The sequence below is a fragment of the Pavona decussata genome, unplaced genomic scaffold (genome assembly GCF_977016875.1).
Source record: "Pavona decussata unplaced genomic scaffold, jaPavDecu1.1 SCAFFOLD_195, whole genome shotgun sequence".
NCBI classification, from domain to species: domain Eukaryota; kingdom Metazoa; phylum Cnidaria; class Anthozoa; order Scleractinia; family Agariciidae; genus Pavona; species Pavona decussata.
In genome coordinates this window covers 453,854-473,311 of record NW_028145604.1, presented here as the reverse complement: position 1 = coordinate 473,311, position 19,458 = coordinate 453,854, and the positions used below count along the sequence as shown (strand labels likewise).

Genomic DNA, 19,458 nt, shown 5'->3' with positions numbered 1-19,458 from the left:
ACTAACAATTAATCCATCACCAGTCATGGCCGGGCTCCTGACTGGTACATTAGCCATAATTTTCAGTGCACTAAAACCCTAAGAACGCTAATAAAAATACACAGAAAAGTTCTAAAAACTTAACCTGGCGTATAAAATGATGTTAGTACAGGGCCGAATTTCTAAAAAAAAAAGGCTTATAATAATAATAATAATAATAATAATAATAATAATAATAATAATAATAATAACAATAATAATAATAATAATAATAATAATAATAATAATAATAATAATAGTAATAACAATAATAATAATAATCTTTATTTGTGCTTTTTTTTTAATGTACATAGTTGATTCTTACAATCTTGTAGTGGTCATACATAGAATGAAATTAATTGTTAGTTAAAATCATGGGCAAGCAAGGAAGCTAAATGAACCATTTGGTTATCTTGCTAGCTCCCTGGCTAATTTAGGTTCTAGATAGCAGGCAAAAAAGGCAAAAAAGAAAAAAAATGAAAAAGCAAAAGGAAGGAAGAACTTATTTATTCGGTAAAATGTTAACTTATGTTACGAGGTCAGCAGGCTTGGCTTGGTTCATTGGTAAAATAATGAACAAACGCCGTCTTTTCCCCTACGCTGGATTGCTATTTATGGGTGAGTCCAGTTGTTTTCATTTTACGTGCTATAATGAAGTTTTTCTGTTGTTGAACAAGAAAGAGCCAACAATTGGCTCAGTTTTGCGCGAGCTTGTCAGTTATTTTCTACCGTGAACTGACTTTTTGGCTTGAAACTCCAGTAAATAGATTTCTTCTTCAGGCTGTACACCTTTGTTCGAACAAGCTGATATAATAATTGTACCTGTAAATTAAATTAAATGATCAAAACAGTAGTATTTAAAGATGATCTAAGCTTGTATTTGTTTTTCAATTTAATTTTTCTTATGACACTTCAAGCATAACGCAAACAACTATCGGCTTCGGTACGGTCCTTTGAGGAACGAAACCTATCCTTGAACAAAAACAACCCGCAGCGTAATTGCGATGACCAATGTTGTTTTATGAAGGTCAATATATGAAATATCATACATTTGAACTAGGGATGAAAGGTTTTAACTGACTTGAAACACCATCCGGCGCAGTTTCGTAACTTGATCATTTACAAAAAGAAAGCCAAAACTGGAGCTCGAGAGTCAGACTCACTGAGGTTTCGAACCCACGGCCAGTGCGATACCGGTGCTGTGCTCTACTAGCTGGGCATGATATTCTTCCTTAAGCTAACTTCATGTCTTTAAATGTCTTAAAATTATATGCTATGTCATAAAATCATTAAGTCTCCGTAGCTCAGTACTAGATCACTGCACTGGTAGTACACATGCCATAGTTTTTTAATCCCGATCGTGCCTAAATTTTCACAGCAGGCATTGTTTTTACAGCTCAAGTTGTGTGCATTACTGCGATGGACTTTCATGTCTTAAAACTATTTTTTTTCTTTTTCCTTCTTTTTTCCCATTTCGTCATCCACAGTTACAGTTGTGTGCTTAGTAACCTTCGGTGACATTCACGGAAAACATTTCGAATTTCCCGAGTTTTAATATCATGTTGTACCGTAATTATTTCATATTTCCCTGACATTTTTTCCGAAAATCTCTCCAGATTCGCGAAGGAATTTCCTGTGAAACTTGCCCTTACTCTTGGACACCTAAGGGCTGCAATCCCCCCTGCGCGTAAATGTGCAGAATTGGCTTAACGGCTATTAATAGTACACAATACCCATCGACAATTTGACAATGACACGACACGGGACCTGAATGAAACGCTTCTTTCCGTAAGATGCCTTCGGGCATCAAAATGGTTGAAAAAGAGAGAAAAATACAGTCGACAGCGGTACCTCTGGACACTGTGCTGGAGAGTTGTACCATGACGATGCACCACGAGATTTCGGCCCGTGGTTCGCTTATGCCAGCTGGAGATGGTTCCGCGCTGCTTTCCGATACCTTGTCCCCGACAAGACAGTGAGGGAGAGAAAAGTCGGCCCCTAGACCATATGAGACAAATCCCTTTCGTTGGCACCTCAGTTCCACCTTACTGACTTAAAATGAGATTCAGCCATGTATATATATGACAAGGTAGTCATTTTGTCTTCCATGTGGTAAGTTTTGAGGTTTGAGCATGCACACGGGCTAAAGCGATATAATTTGCTTCTTGATGTCTGGTGACATCAATCCTAACCCTGGACCAGTTTCTCCTTCGATTTCCGGTAAGATCAATTACCTCGTGATGAATGCCAGAAGCTTAAAAAGTTATCACAAAGATAGCACAACAAACTGACAATCCGTGTGTAACCTCCATCGCTTCCAAGACCTGGTGTACGCCGAAGACTCTGACGTTATATGCGTCAATGAGACATGGTTGAACCAAAATATCAGCAAATCTGAAATATTACATTCTGGCTTTACAATATATATTTATGAGAAATCAGTCTGATCGAGGTGGTGGTGGAGTTGTTACATCGCCATCAAAACAGCCTCCTTCAAAGCTGTCAAAGAATTTAAACCTGAATCGGAAGCCGAGCTGCAACAGCTTGAGATAATTTTTTTCCGAAATTACTACGCTTTCTAGTCAAAGAATTTGATTCTGTTTTTGCTATTGGCCACCCAATGAAGACCCAAGTTGGATGGATGTATTTGATAATTTTCTGCATGAAGTTTGTGACCAGTTCGACAATATGGTAATTTTGGGTGATTTTAATTTGCCAGATGTCCTCTGGGACTACATTGACAGCGCATCGGGTGTTAACGAACTAGCCTTTATTGAAACTTTCACGACCACCTCTTGACACAACTCAATTAAAAACAAATTGTAATCACGAGCGTGCCGAACCGTGTCAATGTAACCGACGCTGATTGTTTCCAAAAGATACGTTTTTTTTTTTACAGACCACAGAGTCATTATTTTACAGTTTATCACTTTAATAAAAGCCCTACCAAAAACCCTGAGATTTGTCTACGATTATGCAAAAGGCTCCTATGGGGGTCTGCCGTCAGCAATTAACCTCTCTTCGATTATAGCCTGTTGTATTCGACCAAACTCTTTAATACTTGATAAACTCGAAGATCACATGATAACATTCCTTGAGAAAGAATTCCGCTATTTCCGACGAACAAGATAAATTCCGCTACATTTAGAAGTATAATGTTCCAGAGTTCCTTAGAGAGTCACACTCAAAACAAGAATCTATCCGAGAAATCTGATACAAATGATCACGTGCGAATTTGACTAGTTCCAGTCCCTACTCGTTTCCAACACACTCCCCCCTGATTGACGGAGTCAATCATAAGGCAAAACTATAAAGATAACTCTTGAAACTCAGTCCAATGTTCAAAGTTTTAGATCTGAAAGTTAAGATGCAGTAACCACAATTGGAATATCTTCATCTCTGACTACACAAATGTTCCTTGCCCTGTCACACTGGACAGCTCCCATATCAGCTGCTCCTTCATCAAACACATTAACTTCAAGAGGATAGAGCTTCTGAATTGGACGCTTGATGAGAATCCTGCGCAGAGATTTGTCTACTGTAGCCACTTCGGCGGAGCGAACAACGTTGTCTCTTCCTCGCAACAGCTTCTCTACTTTCCCCATTCTCCACTGTTGTCTAGGTGTTTTGTCTCCATATATGTGCACAAGGTCACCAATTTGAATGGTTCTTCTCGGTTCTCCCTTAAGTTTCTGATACTCTCTGATGCCAGTCAGGTATTCTTTCCTCCAACGATTTCTGAAGTGGGTGAGGAGACTCTCCAAATATCGTTCCCGTCGGGCTAGAGTGCTCAGAGGTACACTGGTAGCAGAAGGTTGCTCCAAGAGACGTCGACCAATTACGAGATGAGAAGGTGTTAGTGGAGCTTCTGACAACTCATTGTACACATAGGTTAACGGCCTGGAATTTAACACTCCTTCAGTTTCAATCAGGGCTGATTCCAGTTCTTCATAACTAAGCTTTGCATTTCCCAGTACTTTCTTCAGACACCTTTTCACAAGTTTGACGCAGATTTCGAAAAAACCGCCCCACCAGCTCGCAGTGGGCACATTGAAATTCCAGTCAATGTTCTTGTTAAGAACGAACTTCTGAACTTCTGAATCTTTGAAAGTTTTCCCGTTATCTGAGATGAACAGGTTGGGTATCCCTCGTCTTCCAAAGAAACGTTTAAGCACTCTTAGAAATGACTTGGCGGTCAAATCGGGTGTGAGTTCAAGGTGCACAGCTCTGGTACTTGCACATGTAAATAGAGCAATGTAACACTTGAACATGTCTCCCTTGGACTGGTAGATATTCTTAACATAAAGGGGGCCAGCAAAGTCTACACCAACCTTGGAGAAGGCCAGATCATCTGAGACTCGAAATGAAGGTAATGGAGGAGGAGGTGGGCTACTGAAAGCTCTCCCTTGTATCTTCTTACATGTAATGCACTTAGAGAGTACATCCTTGACAGCTTGTCGTCCTTTGATTATCCAGAACTGTGACCGAGTTTCAGTGAGAGTTTCTCCAACCCCATTGTGTTTCACGTTTTCATGACTTTGTGCAATTACTAATCTTGTGAAGTGCTGCTTTCTCGGTAACAGGATTGGAAACTTGGCTGAGTATGGAAGTGAGGAATTCTGAATCCTTCCCTTGCATCGCAATACTCCATCTTCATCTTTAAAGACTCCTAACTGTTCCCAAGTCGAACTTGATCTCTCCCTTTCATCAAGTTTCCCTTGAACGTCTTTGTACCAGAGAATTTTTGCAGCATTCATTTCCTGTGAACTAACATTTGAATTCATTTCTGGAACTCTTTTAATCCGTTTGATGAACTTCAATACAAGGGCGGTTACTCTGATAAGCTTGCTGAGACTGCTAAATCTCTCTGGTTGGACAACTTCAGAGATGTTTTCAGGGGCTTGGACCAATACGGTCATTACTTGTGAGATTCCATCTGCATCTTCTTTCTTCAATTTCTTTGTAGTTTCTTCTGAGAGGGTGCCTTCACCAACAGGACAATTAGGTGGGCCTGGCCATTGATCCTTCTCCTTCTCTAGAAATGGTGCTCCTTTCCACCATAGATCATTGGATACAAGATTGGAACTCTTAGTTGCTCGCGAGGCAATGTCACTTGGGTTAAGTTCAGAAGGGCAATATCCCCAATGTTCTTTACTCCAGAGACTTTGAATCATTGTTACTCGATTCTGCACAAACTGCTTGAATTGTTTTGACTCTCCATTAATCCACCACCATACAATCTGAGAATCAACCCAATTGAACACAGAATCAACCTTGACGGTACAAGCCAATGCCTTGTACACAGCTGTCATCAGGTTTGCTAGAGTCAATGCTGCCATCAATTCCAATCTAGGAATTGTCTCTCCCTTCAAGGGTGCTACCCTAGTTTTAGAGGCTAACAGCTGCGAATAGCTGACATTAGAGGTTGTCACCCGAATGTAGATGTTTGCACCATAAGCAATCTTACTCGCGTCTGCAAAACCGTGTAGTTGAATAGACTTGACATCTTCTGCTTCTATCCCAGCTAGGACACAGCGAGGTACACTTATCACTGAAACTCTCGACATGTCTTCTGCTACTTCTTTCCACTTTAAACAGAGCTCTTCTGGCAGGGCCTCATCCCAGCCAATCTTGAGCTGACATATCTCTTGAAACATACACTTCAAGGGCAACATAACTGGTGACAGCAAGCCTAATGGATCATAAAATCGAGCAGTGATGCTCAACAGTTTCCGCTTTGTCAGTGTTCCATCCAATGCTTGTGTAGCAAAGGTTGCGAGATCAAACTTGAAGCTGTCTTCTATCCTATCCCATGGAACTCCCATCACTTTGATGAGGTCTTCTTCGAGAACACTAGACTTTGTCAAAGAAGGACTGGTTTCCAAAGGTGGCTGAGTTGATGATGACAGATTAGCTTCCTCCTTCTCAATCAACTGAATTAGCTCTTCGCTGTTCGATGCCCATTTTCGCATGTTGAAACCTCCTTCTCTAAATCGCAACTTCAATTTTCCGTAAAGTTCGAAGCAGTCCTTTACCGAATCCTTTCCAGATGCAAAGTCATCCACATACAAAGCTCTGACAACAGTGTTCACAAAGTCTGGATCAATGTTCTCATACTTGCTTAAGTGATTTCTCAGGGTTACATTCAAAATGAACGGTGAACAGACAAGGCCAAACACAAGCCGTGTGAATCTAAAGATAATGACTTCCGGATTCGAGGAACTGATGTCATTTATCCACAAGAACCTTAACAAATTCCTCTGTTCAGGATCCACTTCAACATTTAAAAATGCTTTCTCCAAGTCACCAATCAATGCAACTCTGTGTAGACGAAATCGTAGGAGAATGTCAAAGATCAATGGTGTTAAGGCTGGACCAGGGAGCAGACAGTCATTCAGACTTGGTTCATTCTGAGATTTAGCACTAGCATCATACACTACTCGTAGTTTGGTAGTGGTTCTGTCTTCCTTCACGACTTCCTTATGAGGAATGTAATGCACAGTTCCTGGTATGACTTCTTGATCACGACTCTTGTCAACCAATTCTACAACACCAGAGTTCAGTTGGTCCTTAATGACGTCATCATACTGTTGTAGAATGTCAGGCTTGGACTTCAATCTTGCTAATGAGGAGCTGAGGCGTTTCTGTGCTACCAAGTAGTTGTCTGGAATTGTAGGATGTTCTTCCTTAAAGGGAAGAGAAACTTCATAACGGCTACCATTGAACTTTACTTTGGCAAGATAATCTTCGTAGAATTCTTCTTCTCTATTCTTCACTCCCAGAGTATCATAGTCCCAGAATTTGTTCAGTTCTTCTTTCAGAGAGACATCAACTGACTTTAAGTCTTCTTCAACTACTTGACACTCTGTCTTCATAACATGCGACATGTTAACACTTGATGAGCTCTGCAATGCACCTGCTATGTTAGTAGGACCACTCAAAACATAACCCAGCCTTGTACGAACTGCTACAGGTCCATGCGACTCCCCCCGTACCACATGGTTCTGGACAATGGACCAGTAATAATCAGCACCAATCATAATATCTACTTCAAGATCTTCATCGCCACGGGAATAGTCAGCAAGAGGTAAGCCTTGTAGATGAGGGTAACTTTGCTGTGCAATCTCAATGGTCTGGTTGGCTATGGGTCCACAAATCAGTTCAACTTCATAAGCATTGACAAACACTTTCAACTGATCTTGGCATTCCAGTGCAAATTGAACAATGTCACATTTCTTCAACGAGGCTTCATTGTTTCCAAACGTTTTAATCAGAACAGTTTCACTTCCAAATGAGGGCAGGCCTAACTTGCTCCTCAACCGTGTACTTATGTAAGACCTTTGAGAACATGAATCAAATAAAACCCTCACATGGCAAGAATTTCCTCCATTAGGATTTCCAACCCTGGCTCTGGCAGTTTGCAGCAAAACAGAATTATTCTTAACATCTTGGGTGAAATACAAATTTGTACTCACAGTTTGTTCCTGATTGGTTCTTCGTGCTTGCGTGAACTGTGGTGCAAAGTTTTGCACGCCGCATAGCGATACATGATGTTTCCCGCCACAACGATAACATCTCGCTTGGCAATCTCGGCTCACATGACCACTCCTCAAACAACCAAAACATCGCCCCTTTTGGCGGAGAATTCTTTTCTTCGCTTCTGGCTCCGTAACAACAGCGCATCTCGCCGAAGGGTGCGGTCCACTGCAGAAAGTACACCACATTTCCTTATTTTGTTGAGGTCTGTCTTTGTATGAAACAAGTGTCGACGACGTGGGGGGTCTCTTGCTTTGACCGAACCGTAATCCATATCCAAACTCTCGTTTTTCTCTCATTTTCGACTGCTCTGTCACTGGACCCAGAGCACACCTTTCTCGTATCTGTAACTCCTCTGCAAACGACTTTATCAATGTGTCGAGGTCCCACTCGTCGCTCATACCACGACTCAAAATCAAACGCAACTCTTGAGGAATTTTCGCCATGATCACAGGGGTTAGGAATGTTCCGTACGTGTCGATGGAAATTCCAATTCCTTGCAAACTTCGAACAGCCGACTCTGTTTTGTCCAACAATTGCCGCAATTGTTTAAGATCACCAGTATCACTCACTTTCGGTAACTGCATTAACATCTCGATGTGTTTAGAGATGATAACTTGTTTGCTTCCGAACCGCTTGTTTAGGACCGCATGGTTGTAATTTGAGCTTGTGAGAGGTAAACCAGAAATGGTTTCGGCTGCAGCGCCCTCCAATAATGATTTCAAATACTGAAATTTGTCGACTTCATTCAGATCCTCACTCATGTGAATTGCAGATGAGAAGCTGTCCCAAAATGTTGTCCATTTTGTGGCATCCCCGGTAAACTTAGGTAACGTGAGCTTCGGTAGCTTTGCCTTGTTTGTGCCCTTCGCGCCATTTTGAGCAGAGAAAGATCCTTGCGGACTCGCCGATGGCAATGTCACCGTTTCTTCGACATCATTCGCTTCCTGCTTAGGAGACGACAAACATGAGGTTATCAATAAGATCGTTTCTTGTAACGACGCGTTAAAATCGCAGCGCTCCAGGATTTCCTTTTCGATTGCGTCGGCTTGCAATAAGGGACTGGTCATAAAGTACAGGGGGGGGGGTGGGCTGGAAAAAAAGGGGGGGTGGGTCACTGTTTTCATGCATGTAAAAAGGGGTGGGCTAGCAAAAACCATGCATCATTAAAGGGGTGGGGCACATAATATTTTTGCACATGTTTTGCATCAAATGGTGCCTTTTGCCAGTAAAACTGTGAAATGTATTAACAGTAAAAGCACAAATTATAATTGTGTAGTTTCAGAAAATATCCATCCCCCATCACAGAGGGAATTTATAAAAGGACGCCCTACCGCCAGGAACTTCCAAGTTTCTTTCATACAATCTCTGTAATTTTGTTCTTTCTCTTACCACCATCCCCTCCAGAATCTTGAATTCCCTCCATGGGTGGGGTAAGGATATTTTCTGGAACTACACATTCTATCAAGAAAAGGGCAAGTTCACTCGCATCCATTAAAATGAACAACTATGATTCCATGTGGTTATTAATGATACATATTAGATGCACATTATCTTCTCAAAATCATTTCAGGTATTTCAACAAAAATAGATCTCATGCAATGATAAACTTCAAAAACAAGACTTTGTGCATGTGTGCTCCTTCCTCTATCATACTTGTCCTCTAATTTGTCTAGTTTTATGTATAGTCTTACCTTTATTTACTAGGGGTGGGTCATTTCATTTTTTACCTGAAAAATATGGGTGGGCCATGCATTATTCTGCAAAAATATGAGGGTGGGTCACACAAAACTAGCCTTCGTAAAAATGAATTTTTCCAGCCCACCCCCCCCCGGTACTTTATGACCAGTCCCTAATTCTGCGATTTCTTGATCAAGCGATGCAATTTCCTTCTGATGTTTTTCCAGGTTAATCTTTTGCGATTTCAGCTTCAGTCGGACGCTTTCCACATCACCTTTGTTGATTAACTCCTTCACATCGTTCATAACTTTACGAACGTGAACTCTGAACCCTGAGCGCTCCAGAATTTTCTTTTTGACATCCGACATGGCGAAGGTCACAAAACACGCGCTCTGTTCTCCTTGCTTTCACTCCCGGGTCTCCGGCACCAAAATGTTGTATTCGACCAAACTCTTTAATACTTGATAAACTCGAAGATCACATGATAACATTCCTTGAGAAAGAATTCCGCTATTTCCGACGAACAAGATAAATTCCGCTACATTTAGAAGTATAATGTTCCAGAGTTCCTTAGAGAGTCACACTCAAAACAAGAATCTATCCGAGAAATCTGATACAAATGATCACGTGCGAATTTGACTAGTTCCAGTCCCTACTCGTTTCCAACATAGCCAATGACGATATAAATACTGACTGGAATCAATGGAAAGACACGTTTCTTGTAGCGATCTTGGATGTCTGATGCCATACTTAATTTGATCAAGAAAAAGGAATCTGTAAGACAAAAGCTGAAACTATCTCTCTCGAGCCACCTAAGGGATAAGTTAAAAAAATCTTGCGCAAAAAAGTTAAGCGCATGCTGTGTTTCTTGGTTCCGTCGAGTCCGACCTCAACCCAAACCCAAAGCGCCTTTGGTCTATATTGAAGCTGAATTCCAAATTGCAAACAATTTGTGATCGAGTCTCGACTGTATTTTGTTGTATGCCTAACCATGGTACCATGATGATAATTGTGATGTTGATGACGACGACAACGACGACGATGTTGACGATGATGATGATGATGATGATGATACTGACCCATTCCCAAAATATTGTATGTATAATTTTTGCATTTTACAAATTGTATAACCTGCTCGTTTTTCGTTTCACGTGGTAAACCATTCCCAAGGGAAAGGTGAAACAAGAGACAAAATAAGCGGAAATGAAATCGCTACAAATGAGATTAGGTCCCAGGCGGGTCACAAGGCCGCAAAACTGAGCTCGCGCAAAAACTTGTTTCTGCAGAATTTTCTGTTCCAGTAATCGCTTTTTAACCGATTTTTTTAACCTCCTAGGGAACCTGAATTTGGTTCGAAAAATCGGGAGTTACAAAACTCGGAGGTAAAAATCTGACCAAAACCGAAATCCCAAAACTTTTGGTTCGAAAAATCGAGGGTTCGAATAATCGAGATTCCACTATATTTGATACTTAAAAGCGCGTTTTTTTACACACCGGAAGGTGTTTTCCAAGTTACAACCCGGGCACGTGCATCACGTAAAACTCACGTGAGTTCGGAAAAGAGCTGAGTCACTGTTTCACGAGAGTTTTATGTATTTACAGATTACACCTAGTGTCAGTGTTTTAAATGTAACATGTCAATACACGTAGAAATGAAACATTTGTCTTCTAACTGTTTTGTTTCTAAAAGTTGTGTTACGACCGATACTTTCACGGCAAACTTTTAACACCGATAGAGTTCACTGTTGAACATGAATCGCAAAAATTCAGAGGAGGGTGCCTAAATTTGAATTGCTTTCCCGGCTCGGTCTCTTTGGGAGCTTCTGATAAACAACGTCTTTTTGTTAAGGGAAGATGCATACTAGAAATAGTAGTTCATGCAAATTCATAGGTTGAAAAACTAAACTACCCGGGGGGGGGGGGGTACTCCTCGGAATTCTTGGTGGGGGTGTGCCGCCCGGGTCTTCAAATCCCGACCCTATTTCAGACCTAAACATGCCATTTTCCACACCCGTTTTCAGACCTGACCTCTAAAATTCATACCCGTTTTCAGACCTGATAATTATGCATCAGTGCCGAACGGAAGTTGACGCAAGGAGTAAAAGTAAGCTGGAATGACATAGTTTATCTATTTCTTTTTCTCGCTATCAGTTAGTCGTTCCAGTTACGTACTGAGAAGAAACATATGTTTTGTAAGCTTTCGTAAATGTTCCCGGCCCCAAAAACCCGACCCGATCTCAGACCGTAATTGTCAAAATCTATACCCGTTTTCAGACCAAAACGGCTCAAAAACCATACCCTTTGGGGCGGCACATACCTATATACCTTATATAGGGGAGTACCCCCCCCCCCCCCGGGGAAAAACTACAAATCAAAGAAGGAGACTCGAAGGTGTGTAGTCGTTTTTAGCGAATTAAATAAAGCCACTACGTGTAAGTCTGAACGGTAGAGAGTGAAGTATGGCACAGAAAGAGAATATTTCAAAAAGAAGGAAATCTTCAGCTTGACACGTTGGCTTTATTTATCAGAGTTGTGAACTTTCACTTTTGGTTTTTAAAATCAAAAGGGGAAAATCCCTGCAATGTCAGTTGACCCTACTTGGCAGGGCAGTACTCACTCTGAATACGCCTTTAGTGGAGTTAGGTTTGGCCTCTTCCTATTTTTAAGAAGTTAAGTTTGGCCTGTCACGTTATTTTCCAGGCATCAAAACAATAAACAGGATGTAAACAGAAATCAGCAGACAGGGTCAGACAGATTTTTAAAGAACTGACGTATTGATTTGCGTGTACTTGTCTGTTAGGTAGACAAATCCCCGACAAATGCCTTCAGTCTTGGAAAAAATGCCAAGCATGATAATGTAAGATTGCGTGACAAGCCCAAAACCCATTCCTTCACTAACTCTGAACTAAAAATAACAAGGAAAGTAACTGAAAAGGATAGAATTTCTCAAGCTCTGGTTTTTGCAAATTTCAGTTTTATCGAACGCGTTTTGTGCTGGACAAGATATGACAGCTAGCTTGCGTAGCAGGCGTTTCCTTCCTGCCTGCGTACCGATTTGCGTGACATAAGAGAGTGGTCTGGGGCGAGTTAGAGATTGATTATTACAGATTCTGCTGCATTGTATAAATTTCGTGCGAGCAATACAGCGAACGCTCCTTTCACGGTAAATTGAATTAAAAGTCAAAGAAAGGAGACTAAGGTAAAGATACTGCTTTGTTTTCTCTAATTACTAAATTAGTTTCCTCCACGAGGTTTCCTTGTGATCAACGGGTGAGTTTCACGCGGAATACTCGGGAGACGTTGATGTTTTAGCTTAGGCTGTCAAAATATTTGCCCCGCCATATTTGTTCATTAGCTTGGCCTAGTCCTGTTAATTATTCCATCCGTGGTTATTTTCTGACATAACTTTAAGCGCCAGTGGTATATGAACAAGTCGTCGTGTTGACTTAATGCTTGGCAGTCGAGGTTAAGTACAATTTTCTGTTTAACTCATCGATTGTTTTGTAAGGTTTGTATCTAACAACATTCTGTGAGCTTACATGTAATTATGGCAGCTGTGATGCCGATATTTAATCTGCCTTAACCGAAAGACATCTGGGTCTAATGGTCTCTTTACTCTTTTGCAGGAAGTTCTAGCAGTTCTGGGTTTCGATCGCAAAGCGTAATGAGCTTGTAGTTTCTTCCAAACAAAGCCAGTGGAATTTGACACAATCGATTCGGTTTATCAGTACCTGTTTATACACGTTGGAAAAGCTTTGTATGGATTCAGAAATTGTGAGTTTTTATTGTTAGATATTTAATGCTTACCCCTCGCATTTAAGGTAAAGCTCTAGGCTTAATTTTTACCACTGTGAAAAAAATCCGAAAATATTCTCGGCCTTACCTGTTTTAATACTTAACACAAATAAAAATTCCCGCAATTTTGTTGAAGCCACAAATGTAAATGACGTATTTTCAATTTATTATATTTCGCGTGGGAGTTATCTCTGAAAGAATCAGTTTTTTGTGGTTAAAAGAAGAGCCAGTTTTTTAACACGGCGAAAGTTCATGACAAGTGAAGTCATGTACGTTTCAGTACTGTTTTCACTTTTGAGAGAATTGGGAAAAGTCCCATTTGCTTTCAGACCAAAGTGCTTGCTGAATCAGCATTGATTGAGATCGTTTCACTTTGTTAGCGAATAAAGATCCTAGAACAATTGAAAGAGGCCTTTGAATGATTGTGATCTGCAGGCTAGTCTGGTTAATTGATTGTATTGTAGTGTATTGCATGTCATTAACATTTTTTGCATCTTTGGGCGAGTCTATGCTTGTAGAATTATTTCCTGCCATGTCACTCCAGGCTTGGATATGAGGTGACAGATAGCTAGGTAACAAGGCACATAGCACAAAGTTGGCTAAAATCATCCCATCTCCAATAAGCCTAAGTGGAAATCAAATAATAAATTATTGTTTTAGTATTCAAAAACAACCAAGAAAAATTGCTGATCTTGTTGATTTCACTTTGCCAGAAAGAGCAGAGGATGATTTAGTGGTCACCATTTTTTGAGCATGGTATAATGGCTAAAATATTCCATGGCTGCTGAGCCAATCAAAACTCTGGAACTATAATATCCAGTGATTCAGTTCTTAATAAAAATTATTATATTGCATGTGTGCCTCCCCCATAGCCAAATCGTCTGCTCACTGCTATTGTGTTGTTTCTTTAGGTAATAAAAATTTTCTCCATATTAGAGTCATTTAATGAGGAAAATTATAAGTTGTGGCCTATAGCTATTTAAAGACATGCCGGAGAGTTTGTTAGAGATTTTCATTTGAATTTTGTATCCATTTTTTTACATACATGTGGCTAACACTTGAGCCTAAACTAAAGATGAAACTCAGTATCCACTCAATTCAGTTGGTCAGTTCCTGTCTTATATAAGCTGCAAAAAGCCATGAAACCATTGGCATCTACAGATTAAGTAACGCTAGCCCAAACCGGTGACTTTCATGTATACGAGATACAAATGGAATAAATATGCTATCTGTATGGCCTTTTCACAGCTTATATAAACCACAACTTATTTGTTCATGCCTCGCACGTCTGCCTCGCATGCCTGGCTGGCTCGCAGATTGTGCATCTCCCTACAGAATTAAGGCGAAACAACTGTATCAGCCACCTGTGCTTGAGTTTTCGGTCACTTTTATGTGAATGCAATAGCTAGGATCACGATACCTTGACATTTTGTTACATTTCCCCAATGTGATTTGGTTTGGTGGTTTCCATTTATACTGAATACCATTCAAAACTAAGTTACAATGAGTAAAGAGAAAATGCAGAGAAAAGGTTATTGTCTAAGGAAACAGCATGATGGCTGCCCAGTATATCCTGTAAGTTGCCTTAAACTTGTACTTCAGCCCATACTGAGAACACTGGCCTCAAGATCAGCATTCAGGTGTGCTTACCCTTTTGGTCACAATGCCTGAAAAGTATGGCCACTAAGGGAAATTTCTGACGACTCCAGTTCGGGACTTTTTAAAAGTCTGGATGGGCAGTTTTTTTTGGTGAGATTGGATCAAGAGGGCTGGAAGGCTATGAAGCCCCTGCAACAAATATCATTAAGGGGTTGTTTTTGAAAAGCTCTTGTCTGTTTCAGTGAACACTTAGTCTGTAATGGAAATTCATTTTTTGAGTTTTATTTATTAATTAATTTATGTTTTCTTCATTTTGTCTTCTCTTTGAAGGTGCCCACTTCTAGTTTACCTTGTCTAAGTGAAAAGGAAGTTAAGAGGAACTTTTCAACAAGGTACAAGTGTGGAATAAAAGCCAAAAATCTTGGAGGGGTCAGCGAGCCACTCTTGTCATCAGTACATGCAACAGATGGGCAAAAAGAAGAAAAGGTTTTCAAACACTGTGAGAGTGGCACTGGCCAGGAAGTAACTTCTGCTTGCAAAGATATCCATTTATTGTCTAATGGGAAAGGTGCAAGCTCACCATCATTGGAATATTGTTTCTTTTGCTCACAAAGTGGTCCAGTGATAAAAGAGAAGGTTTGTGATGGTCAGATGTTGAAAGGAGAAACCAAATCACAAAGTCTCCAGGTGCTAAATTCCTTTGGTTCAAGCAGCACAGACACTCCTTGTTTACAGGCAAAGTCATGTGACAATTTGAGGATCAGCCCAGTTCTAGTACTGAAGAGTGCTACGTTGAAAGGTTCAGAAGAACAAAGCATTTCTACCTCGCTCAGTAAAGGTACTGAGATGCGTGAAAGCTGTGGATTGATGTGCCGCATTTGCCATGGTGGTTTTGAAGAAGGGGATCTTATAAGACCATGTAAATGCACTGGAACTGTAAAGCATGCACACCAGAGTTGTATATTGAACTGGGTTTCCAAGTCTGGAAATCAGAGTTGTGAGCTATGCAGGTTTAAATTTAGAACGCGGAAGGAAAGTGTAAAGTGTTTCTGGAAGGTAGGCTTTGATCATGCTTTTAGTTCTTGTTGCATATAATTTTGAAGTACATGGCTCTATTTTTCCTTGATTAAATGCCTTCTCTTGGTATCGTGAAATATTGTAAATCCTCAAATAAGTACCGCCTTCAAATTAACGCCCCTTACTTTGGCCAAATTTGAAAACAAGAACCTCCTCTCCTCTAGTAAGTACTCCCCCACTTACAGCTGTACGTTCTGGGTGAGTTGTGAGAAAACAAAGGTTGAGCATGGTGTTGGCTGTGTTTATCACTCATCATTTTGTAAAATTATTGGTAATCTAGGACCGAAGTTAAACTGCTCTTGACTCTCCCCCCCCTCCCCCTGAATAATCATCAACCCTTCCCTATCCTAAAGTTGAAGCAAACTCCTTGGGTGCTTACGTGAGGATTTACGGTCAACCTCTCATCTATGAAAATAAGTTTGACACCGCCATGCACAGCATGTATTCTGTCTGAAATCTCACACTTGACAGAAACATATTTTGCATGGTCTCAGTCATTCTGTCTTAAAAATATGTTATTTTGCTCTTTACCTGCATGAAAGTGTAACCACTGTTAAATACATGTATGATGATAGAGACAAAAGCCTGATGAATTCTGTCTGTGAATTGGATTGAATGGACAATTGTATGAAAGTGTGTGACTGCACAGTAAATTTAAAGTCCTCACACTATTGGGCATCAAGCTTTGAGGTTTATCTCACTGTAAACAATATTCTGGATAACTAGTTTACCATTGCTGTTTGATATATTGACTGACTCTACAGTTCATGTTTTTGCTGATATTGTTTGCAGTGGAAATTCCCTGAAGTAAGCACCAAAGGATGGCTTCACATTGGTCTTTTCATTGCATTTGCAACAATGCTCCTTACCTCCATCACGTGGATTATTTGGTCACGGGTCAGCAAAACACCTTCAGCAATTGCGGAACGAACAACAGAGGAGGTCAAGTTTGCATACATGGTGAACGGTTTGTTCATCGCTTTAGCTGTTGGTGGCTTGTACTTTGACAGTTTAAAGCATTTTAAACAGTATTCAAAACGCTGGGGTGCACTGAACCAGAATGTAGTGGTAGAGTGTTACATGAGCGACAATGAGAGCAAAGTTGAAGGAGTTGGTGCTACATGCAGTTCAGATCAGCCACAGCAGTCCCTTGTCAGCATGGCAGCAGAAGAAACTGAGACAGGCAGAGTTTCAGTTCAGCCTGAGTCACATGGAACTGCTCGCAGAAATGATCCTGCATCTTGGGTTTAAAAGCACTGTGGATTGCAAATCATACCTTCCTACAACTGTAACTGTTGTTCCAGGCAATGTGCATAAATTGGCAAAAATACTGTAAACTTCCGAATACAAGCCATTCAATGAAAGGACTTTTCAGGGGATTACTTTTTGGGGCGTTGGATGGGGGCCCTGATTTTCAGAGAGAATTTTTTTTTTCAAGATTGGTTGGGTTTGACAGTGAAAACATGCTCAAATTTTAAGTTTAACTGTAACAGTTTAAACCAGTGCATCCTGGGATTGTTAATTTGGGGTGGGAGGCCAATGGTAGAGGAGCTTGATTTGACAGAAGCTTATATTCGGAATTTTATGGCAAAGTTTTCGTGTAAATCATTTGGAGAAATCAGCAGTAATAACAATATTATTGCAGCTTTCTCATAATCTTTTGCAGTAGTGCATATAGTTAAGGTCACTTCCTCCTTTATTTGCCATGAAACACAATGGTGTAATACAAAAGTAGCAATAAAGATATGGTAAGGAGTCCTCAAGAAACCATCGGGCTTATACACTTGACGAAGAGGTCACCTCGAAAACGCAATAGAATTAAGTTAACACAAAGCAGTGCTGCCTATGTGCAGCATGAACAAATCAGAATTATTTTGATATACTTGAAGCTGGGTCGTGCAGGCTGCGAGCACATTTGAGCTGACCAGAATTCCTTAGTATTTGTCAAGTTGATCAAACATGATAGCGAGGTTCATGTTAATTTTGCCGCAGGATATCAGGTATTTAACGGTGCTCATTGCAAGGTACATGTATCACATGATATGCCAAGGTTTAACTGACCACACTATGGCTAAATGCACATATCTCTTAGGAGATGAGATACCAAGATAAGATTCCTTGTTCTAAAGGGAGGTAGTTCTTTGATAGAACCTTTGTTTGGTTCACCTAGCACTGAATTATCTATTGAATTGTTAGTCGTCAGTGATAAACAAAAATGCCTCTTCTGTATCGGGAGATAAGCATTTATGAAAGTTATTAAAAGTAATAATTTATTATACAGCTGTACCAATATCAGTGTTAAAGTTGCTTTGGGCAGGCTCTGTAAACCCTGCTGTAGACTGCAAGCAAAATTAGTGAAGTTAGTTATAAAATAATAACTTTGTGATTTGTTTGATAGTAGGGATCCCGGATTTAGGATAAAATAATTTAATAATTTGCTAAAGAAACAAAACCTGTGATGTGAATCTGTCATGTGAGCAAGCTGTTGAAATTGTTGTTGTTATCATTGTTATTGTACAATAACCATATTTATTTACCAGTTCTCCTTACCTAATATGTTACTTCTTTTATAAACTTTAATTTAAGAGCATCATTTTCAATAATTTATAACACAATAATTATTATATTATTATGTAATATAATATTATTATAATTATTATATTTTCATTACTTTAGCATGTAACTGTCAATGATTATTAATAATTATTTTTTATCATGTCAATCAATCAACAATCAACAATCAATCAATCAATCAATCAATCAATCAATCAATCAATATCTTCCTTGTGTAAGTCCTGAATAAGTATGTATATATGTATACATCAAATAATAAAGTATTGTAGATCTTCCCATAAGGCTTCAATGTAGTTAGATTCACAGTAACTCCTGCAGCGGTCCTCTCAAATTTTTGTTGTAGTAGTCAGCAATAACAGGAGTGGTAGGTAGAAAGAGCCAAGTCCAAAGAGGTCTTGGTAAAATTTAATGTGAACTAAGCAGCAAATTATCCTTTGTATGTGACACAATTGCTGACAGACTGTTGGTTAACTGTAATTTTTTAGGGGGCTGCTAGCCTGCGAACGCAGACATATTTCGGGCTGTCGCTTCTGTGTTCGCAGGCTAGGGTGCTGCTCAATTACCGTGAAATGTGCCAGAAGACATATTTGTTAGAAGGGCCGAGTTAGATCTTGGAGTCACTTAAAGATGTGTACCAAGCATATTAAACTTGGAAACACCTAAGGATTAAAGCAAGTAGGCAATGAAACCAGAAACTATTTTTCACTGTTTTAAAAAAATACATTGGTTTGCTTGGTGATTTGAACAGGCTTAACAACAGAAAATCTAAGAGATCGGAGTGCCCAGGATCTGACACTGCTCTTCTCTCAACATGGTTAATAGTTGTTGAAATCAGCATACCATTTGGTTATATTGTAACTGTAGTTAAAGGCTTTGTATTTTTAATAATATTGAAGATAACTTAAGCTTAAAATGATTAAACTTGCCAGGGATTAGCTAGTCTATTAAAGATGATAATTGTGCCACTTTTGTCAGGAATCTACTAGATGACAATAAATTGAAAATTTAACTGATATTATTGCTTCTTTCTTTTTTTTATCACAAATCATTGCTTGACGTTTTCATGAACACAGAATCCACACGGCCTCATTTTCAAACTGAGGCCAAGTACCGAAAATATTGCGGAAATCTGGGTCTCAAATAAGCAGCCAATCACATCGCGAAATTATAAATTTGGCG

At 39.8% G+C, this 19,458-nt stretch overlaps 2 protein-coding genes across 4 annotated transcripts; one reads left to right on the top strand and one right to left on the bottom strand.

Annotated features, from left to right (window-relative positions):
* Positions 1-3,380: 3,380 nt before the first annotated feature.
* On the bottom strand, positions 3,381-9,602 carry LOC146461570 (uncharacterized). The gene is made up of 2 exons (XM_085086497.1): positions 9,393-9,602; positions 3,381-8,501 (listed from the first exon to the last, which is right to left on the bottom strand). The coding sequence occupies exons 1-2, from the start codon at positions 9,600-9,602 to the stop codon at positions 3,381-3,383; spliced, it is 5,331 nt and encodes a 1,776-aa protein (XP_084942623.1).
* Positions 9,603-12,347: 2,745 nt separating this feature from the next.
* On the top strand, positions 12,348-19,292 carry LOC146461569 (uncharacterized). Of its 3 annotated transcripts, none has more exons than XM_085086444.1 (4): positions 12,348-12,433; positions 12,861-13,008; positions 14,959-15,684; positions 16,498-19,292. In XM_085086444.1, exons 2-4 carry the CDS (start codon positions 12,994-12,996, stop codon positions 16,954-16,956), a joined length of 1,200 nt encoding a protein of 399 aa, XP_084942570.1. In that variant the 5' UTR covers positions 12,348-12,433; positions 12,861-12,993; the 3' UTR covers positions 16,957-19,292. The 3 variants fall into 3 exon arrangements, with proteins under 3 accessions (XP_084942570.1, XP_084942572.1, XP_084942571.1); XM_085086446.1 differs by lacking the exon at positions 12,348-12,433 and adding an exon at positions 12,569-12,699; XM_085086445.1 differs by lacking the exon at positions 12,348-12,433 and adding an exon at positions 12,586-12,742.
* The last annotated feature ends 166 nt before the right edge of the window (positions 19,293-19,458 follow it).

Bases quoted from the DNA above. Each gene is read 5' to 3' on its own strand.
- LOC146461569 (XM_085086444.1), top strand. The intron at 15,685-16,497 runs GTAGGCTTTGAT...TATTGTTTGCAG, and splicing joins GTGTAAAGTGTTTCTGGAAG to TGGAAATTCCCTGAAGTAAG.
- LOC146461570 (XM_085086497.1), bottom strand. From the start codon at position 9,602: ATGTCGGATGTCAAAAAGAAAATTCTGGAGCGCTCAGGGTTCAGAGTT. The intron at 8,502-9,392 runs GTACCGGGGGGG...TCTCCTAAGCAG, and splicing joins AATTAGGGACTGGTCATAAA to GAAGCGAATGATGTCGAAGA.